This window comes from Myotis brandtii, unplaced genomic scaffold (genome assembly GCF_000412655.1).
Source record: "Myotis brandtii unplaced genomic scaffold, ASM41265v1 scaffold22, whole genome shotgun sequence".
Lineage (NCBI taxonomy): Eukaryota > Metazoa > Chordata > Mammalia > Chiroptera > Vespertilionidae > Myotis > Myotis brandtii.
The window spans coordinates 323,341-330,628 of NW_005358249.1; the positions used below are offsets into that span (position 1 = coordinate 323,341).

At 45.6% G+C, this 7,288-nt stretch overlaps 1 protein-coding gene and 1 pseudogene across 2 annotated transcripts in view; both read right to left on the reverse strand.

Moving 5' to 3' along the window:
• LOC102251017 (zinc finger protein interacting with ribonucleoprotein K-like) overlaps nucleotides 1-6,093 on the reverse strand; it is a 28,315-nt gene extending 22,222 nt beyond the window's left edge. For both annotated transcript variants that reach the window (XM_014539504.1, XM_014539503.1), the window contains exon 1: nucleotides 3,221-6,093. In XM_014539504.1, coding sequence (XP_014394990.1) covers nucleotides 3,221-3,490 — 270 coding nt within the window. In that variant the 5' untranslated portion in view covers nucleotides 3,491-6,093. The remainder of the gene's footprint in view (nucleotides 1-3,220) is intronic.
• Nucleotides 1-6,918, reverse strand: part of LOC102252476 — a 53,371-nt pseudogene extending 46,453 nt beyond the window's left edge.
• Between the last annotated feature and the right edge of the window lie 370 nt (nucleotides 6,919-7,288).

The window sequence follows — 7,288 nt, forward strand, 5'->3', positions numbered from 1 at the left end:
ACAAGGGCCTCCGCTAAGAACTCAGAAGGGTAGAGGAAAACTATTTTTCCTCCTCCATAATTCTATCTCGGGAAATCCAAGTCCTGGGCTGAACAGTGAGTTTGGTTCAAGTGCCAAGCAGTCCCGGCTGAGGGGAGGGAAGCTTCTAGGGGGAAATCAATGATACTGGCATCAAAGTAGGACAGAGGGCACATGCATGGTTGCTGGTGGGAGTTTAAAGTGGTTCAACATTTTTGGAGGATGATTTGGCAAAATCGATAGAAATGTTCAAGGTACATCCAAGAGTCTTCTAGGAATCTCATCTGCTGAGATAAAGCACGAGTGCATAAGCCCTGGTCAGAACCCAGGATGCTACTGTGGGCTCTCCTTCCATGATAGGAAAACCTGTTAACAACCTGCATTTTTAGGCAAGGTGGCATCTACACTAATAAAAAGGTAATATGCTAATTAGACTGAACATCTTCCAGACGACCTTCCGGACGTCCTTCCAGACAAAACCATGGTGGCAGGGCTGAGGTTGAGGCGGTTAGAGGAGATCAGGCAGGCAGGGGAGAGCAGTTAGGAGGATCAGGACGGCAGGGGAGAGCAGTTAAGGGTATCAGACCATCAGGGGAGAGCAGTTAGAGGGATCAGGCCAGCAGGGAAGAGCAGTTAGGGGGATCAGGCCAGCAGGCAGGTGAGCAGTTAGGTGCCAGCAGCCCTGAGGGGTCCCGGATTGGAGAGGGTGCAGGCCAGGCTGAGGAACTCCCTGCTCCCGTGCACGAATTTCGTGCACTGGGCCTCTGGTATTTAATAAAATCAAAGTAGAAAATTACCCCCAAAACGCAAAAATAGACTCAAAGTACACCAATGGGTTTATGAGGTCTTGCTATAGGCAGACTTTTCCTAATATGAACTGATTCTGGGTTCAAGCATCAGGGGGATTCTCCCAGATAAATTATATTCAGGGGCCTGGGGATGGGGACATCAAGCTGAAGAAACCTCTGGATGGAGACAGAAGAGTCCTTGCCAGCTCCTCTCAGGCAAATACAGAAACCCAATCTCTTCCAGGGACCTGCCTTGGGCTCTTCTCTGCCAGCTCCTGGGCAGGACACAGTGTACCCAGCTGCAGGGGGAACATCCCAGGCAAAGGCAGGAAACAATAAGGGAAGGTGGGCTGTGCAGGCAGAGGCCCATCTTAGTGAAGAAGGGTGGATTTTTTTTGTTTATTTTCTTTTTTTAGAGAGAGTGCGAAGGGGATGAGAGAGAGAGAAACACAATAACTAGATGCCTCCCACACCAGCCGAAATGGTGGGCTGGGGATCAAACCTGCAAAATACAACCACAAAGTCATATGGTCTTTATTTTAAGGCCTTGGACAGTATTGCAAAGAAAACTGGACAAAGAAGGAGTTTCTGTCATTAAGCTATCCTTTCTGAAGCAAAGAATGTTTGACATCCCCACAATATATGTTAACTCTACATGCTGACAGATCACAATTGTCCTTTCAAATGAACCCAGACAGTGAAGAGAACCAACAAAATTAAAGGTACAAAAGCAAAATCACAATTACAAAAACATCATAGAGCAGTGTACAGCAATCAGTTTGCAACAATTCATCACAGCATAAGGTGAGAACCACGATGTCCCTGAAAGAGGTAGCACTTCTTAGCTGAGAAAGGGGCTCTGGATGAACCCCAGGTCAGGTCCATTTCCTAGCCAGAGAGAAAGGAATTAGGATCCTGCCAAGAGCTCACAGTATTCATAATTCACTTAAGCACAAGTGAGAACACAGAATTCATTTTCCCTGAGCAGGCAGGGGTTGTGACTGATACACACTGTTCAGATGATCCAGATGGTAGAGGAGGTCACTTCAGCCACAAATACTCACAGTGACATCAATGAGGTAGGAGTCTTCAGAAACTAGCAAGTTCAATGCAGCTCCTTCAAGCCTCACTTGTACCTCAAACTTATAAGAATTTTCGCACAGTATATGTTCACATAAATGGGGTTTATATTCAGGTAAATGCATTTATGTTTCCTTCAGTGTTGTAGAGTGAGAAAGATAAAACATCCCCTGAACATTTAAGGCTTCTCTCCGATGTGAACGCTCAGATGTCTAACAAGGCTAGGTTTTCTGCTAAAACATTTCCCACATTTACTACATTCAGATGGCTTTTCCCCAGTGTGACTTCTGTGTTGCTCCATTAGCGAATGTCTTTGTCTAAAGGACTTTCCACAATCACTACACTCATACGGCTTTTCTCCAGTATGAACTCTGTGGTGTTGAATGAGGGTTGGCTTTTTTCTAAAGAACTTCCCACATTCACTACATTCAAAAGGTTTTTCACCAGTGTGGATTTTCTTGTGATGAGACAGGTAACAGCTTCTGCTGAAGGACTTCCCACAATCAGTACACTCATATGGCTTTTCTCCAGTGTGAACTCTCTTGTGGTTAAGGAGCTGATTATTTCTCCTAAAAGATTTCCCACAATCACTCATAGGGTTTTCCTCCAGTGTGAACACTGTGGTGTCCAGTGAGTTGAGACCTTTGCCTGAAGGATTTTCCACAATCACTACACTGACAGGACTTTTCTCCAGTGTGAACTCTCTTGTGGCTAAAAAGTATATTGTTGCTCCTAAAAGATTTCCCACAATCATTAAACTCATAGGGCTTTTCTCTAGTGTGAGTTCTTCCGTGTTGAATGAGGTGAAAAATTCCTCTAAAAACTTTACCACATTTGTCACATTCATATTTCACTTCTCCAGAGGAGGCATCCTGATGCTGAACAACTTTCTGGTTTTGGCTGCCAAATCTTTCACAGTTACAAGTATGGTGAAGACTTTCCACCAAGATATTCCTGGGAAATCTCACTGCCACTGTGTGGCTCCTCAGTGTTGAGAGGGGCCTGGTGCTGGAGAAGCCCTGACATGGCTGGGAAGTCTTTCCCAACCTCCCTCCTGCTTGAAGGCACCCAAGGTAAGTAGAAGCTGCACCTGGTCACAAACAAGGCCCTGTCCATGCCTTCTTTCAAGAGCTTCTCTCTACTGGAATCCCTCTTTTGCTGTGAGGATTTGCATTGAAACAGAAATCTCTCACACATGCATCAATGAAGAAGGCTTTCTGCTCAAAGTATGCTGCTTGTGACTCAGTCAAGTGCAGAGTATCTTTGAACACTGAGACACACCACTTACACATATGGGTCCTCTGAGTTGCAGGAGCTGTCTCAGAAGCCCTGACCTGTGACTCTCCTTGTACAGATATGCTCTGCTCAGGACAGACCTCCTCATCATCTGTTTTATGCCAACAAATTGAAAAGAGAAAACTGAGGAGGAACTGAATGTTGACAGTGGTGAGAGGGGAAGTCCCATTGCTAAAGTGTTTTGCACATAATACATGGGTTCCATGCAATTGTCTGAAAATAAATGATATGCAGGAAGAAATAACAAGAAGCTTCTTTGAAGGGGGCCTCTGAAGGTCACAAAACAGGAAATACCTCACCAGAATCATGACACACACATGGCAAAAACCACGTGGAAGAGAAGATGCATTTCCAACTCAGTCCTCTGGTAAGAGTGCTCAGCAGGGCTGGTCTAATGATGACAGGGGCAAGCTGTGCAGAAGATTGGTTATGTCTTATTCCAAGTAAAATTCAATAAACAAGTAGCAGGGGTTCAAGTTCTACTTAAGCATGCATGTGCACCTCATAACACATGTGCAGGTCTATGTAGCAGAATATTGCAGAGGGAGCAGTGCAGAGGGACAGGTGATGCAAGAAAGGTGACAAAGGTGAAGGTAGCCCAAACCAGTAAGTCACAGATGAAATGCAAGTCAGCAAAGTGTCAACTATGGGAAAGAGAAGGTAGAAATGGTGTGTAGCCATGGCACTTTCTCTTAAACGTGTTGGAAATTAGCTGGTTCTGGGTATCATCTGACCACCACAATTATTTCAAAACTTCCTCCAGTTTTAACTCAGCATGGCCAGACCTCATCTGAGACCATCTTGCATGTGCACCCTGTGAGGAAATCAGGTTTCTCCCTGATCTTCTACTCTACCAATGCATAAATCTTAAATATTCCAAGTATTAATGAAAGACAACAGAGAGCAGCCAGCTCTGCCCCAGAACATTTTGGCATGCAATAGAACTCAGTTAACGTAATATTACAAACAACAACTGAAGAAGGGTCTTATTAGAATTTCCCATGATTCATGTAAGTGAAAAACAAAACCTGGCACAGGCTGTCATAAAGCATCTTTCCCTAGAGGAAGGGGGAAGAAGGGAATAAATGTCCATATTGTCATCCTCCCAGGGAGAGGAAGAGGAAGATGGGACCCATTAAGCTGCCTGTAAGAGTCCTGATTCCCAGACACTTTCTGCTCTTTTTGAGGCAATGGGTGTTAGGGATGTTCATGGAGTCTATTGGTCAGGGCTCTCCACACAGCTCAGCACCAGCAGCCACAGCACATTTGACAAGACAGTGGCGGAAATTAGCAGAACCCATGGTCTGGCTGTGGGAGAGAGAAATCTATATTTTGAGAATAAAGGAAGAAAGGACATCACCTCATGACACTGGGACAATGTGAAGATATCATCTACAGATGAAACGAGTACAAAAACTTCCAGCATCACATCACAGTACAGAAGTCTCTGAGCCTCATGAAGGAGCCCCCACTCCTCCTGAGAGAAGGCAATGGCCACATCCTCAAAGTTCATAACCTCTCGTAATGGAGACAGTTCAGTCCATGATCAGCTTCTGTCCTAGGCTTTTACTTTTGTCATACTTCACACTCTCCATATCCATCTGCTCCCCCTACTCCTACATCACAGATAACAGCAAACCTTGCATCCACCGGAGTCACTCTCTCCTTTTCCTGATACTGTGTCTTCCCACAGCAATAAAGGCAGGCACCTGGACTGATTATACCTGACCTCAGGGCCTCATAGTTAGGGTCAACACAATGGGTGTCACCATAACGGCTACAGATAAATGTTGGCTGTAAAGAGAGATGTGAATGTTTTGACACTGGTCTTGTGTAGCAATATCCTTTCTGCCCCACAGATTCCCCCTCCAAGACCCCAAAAAACATGGCATCACTCGTCACCCTTTTGATTCCAATCCTAGGGTGCTGAGGATAACACTTTTGCTACCTGTGCCACATAATTCTTCCTATCCCACTTCTCTCATACAGCTTCATTCACAGAGTCACAACTTTAGAGACAACACATATAAGCTATGTAGAGGAGGGGTTGTTTTCTAATCACCTTTTTTCAAAATTCTAACTCACCACCTCTGTATTTCTCTCTTACCCTTCTCTCTTCCAAAATCCGGCAGAAATTTTCAAGCCCAGGTGACACTGATGTATGCTATCACATTCCTATTGATCACTGTATCAGCCCCACAACAACAGGTAGGTGTGCACCTATATGACACCTAAATTCTGGGCCTGGCATGTAGCACCACATCACCCGTCTTTTCAGGAATTACCCTAATATTTCCCATGTTGTATCATCCAGTTATCACCAGAAATGGACTCAAACTTCGTTCCCTCTTATGTCAACATCAGGGATCTGTGGCCAGGAATTCACACTCCCTCTCCAAGAGCACATCACTCCTTCTCCCACACCTCTCTCACACCTGCACTCCCGTAGCCCCAGCTCCCATAGACATCTCCTTCGTCTTAGTCATTACTCACCATGTGTGTTCCAGAGACTGCATGGCAAGTTGAAACAGTATCAAGTACTATCCTGACTCTGAATGCCCACACCAAAGACACAGCCTTCAGTTCTGCTATGAAGGCCTCCCTCCCAAATTGTTTTTTCCTTCAGCCTCACCTATTGAGAACCACATCAGATCTCAGTTATTTAGAGCCCAACTCTACTGGTGCTGCACTTGATGTCCCTTCTCCACTCACAGCCCTCAGTACTCAAGTCCCACTGCCTATGACTCTCTACCCCATGCCCAGTGAGTCTCACAGATGCCCACTCCTGCCCATAAGCAAATCTACCAAACTGGATGCAACACACCAGGTCACACAAAGATCACAAGAAATTCTGGTGAGTGTTTAAGAAGTAAATATAGCCCTGGCTGGTTTGGCTCTGTGGATAGAGCATTAGCCTGCAGACTAAAGGGTTGCAGGTTCGGTTCCGGCCAGGGGGCACATGTCCGGGTTGTGGGCTTGATCCCCCAGTGGGGGTGTTGTGCAGGAGGCAGCTCTTTGGTGATTCTCTCTCATTATTGATGTTTCTCTCTCTCTCTCTCTCTCTCTCTCTCTCTCTCTCTCTCTCTCTCCCTTCCTCTCTGAAATCAATTAATAAAAGAAGCAAATATGCACCAGCCACAATCTCACCTTTTTTGAATTACTCGTCCCCCTCCAATAAAAAAAAAAAAAGGTGATCTATAACTCCTCCGTGGTCCATACACTTTACTATTTTTTAGGTAGTCTTCATCTTGAACTACTTCTCAGAGTTCCAGATGGTCATGAACTGGCCTCTGAACTATCTCATACCCTAAAATGCAAAAAATAAAAGATTTTATGTTCTTCATGAATATTACTTTTCCCACTATGAATTTCTCCATCTCAGTTGATGGTATTTTCATACCATCAGGTACTAAATCCAAACCTTTACCCCTCTCTCCAATCCTCAAAATTAGAAAATCCAGGTGGCCACACCTAAAACCCTGACCCATAATGAAACTGCTTCTTCCACACCCACAACCACCATTGTTCTCCAGTTACCATCACACTCACCAACACTATCACAGCAGCTTCCATCCTGGGCTTTCTACCACTGTCCTCACACCCATAGTGTGCATCGTGCTGCAGTCACAGGGAGTCTAATGAGACCTGGACAGATCACCTGCTCTACTGACCAATTACCCCAATGACCCCATCACCAGCAGAACAGAAACCCAAGTAGTCACAAAGCTCCTCTGGACTTGATTCCTGTCCCACTGTTTGCAGTTCCTATTTTTAAAAAATGGACCCCTGCTTGTCCCTGAATCATCTTAGTCTTCACTTCAAGCCTTTGCACATTCTGGAACCCATGCATGGAAGGACCTGTCACACACAATTCCACTGGCTGCCAAAATCAGGTGCCACTCATATGACCCTTGACCTGGACTTAGGGTTCTGGGCTCGGTGTCTCTTCAAGATCCCCAGGTCCAAGGTCCCCCGAGAAGAGGGGCTGGACAGCCCCAGGACCCCACTACCTCAGAGGCCACGATAATGTGAGGCCCTGACACCCCCACAGCCCAGTCCCCTCAGCGGCTCTCACCTGCAGGAACCTGTGGGAACTAAAGGGCTGC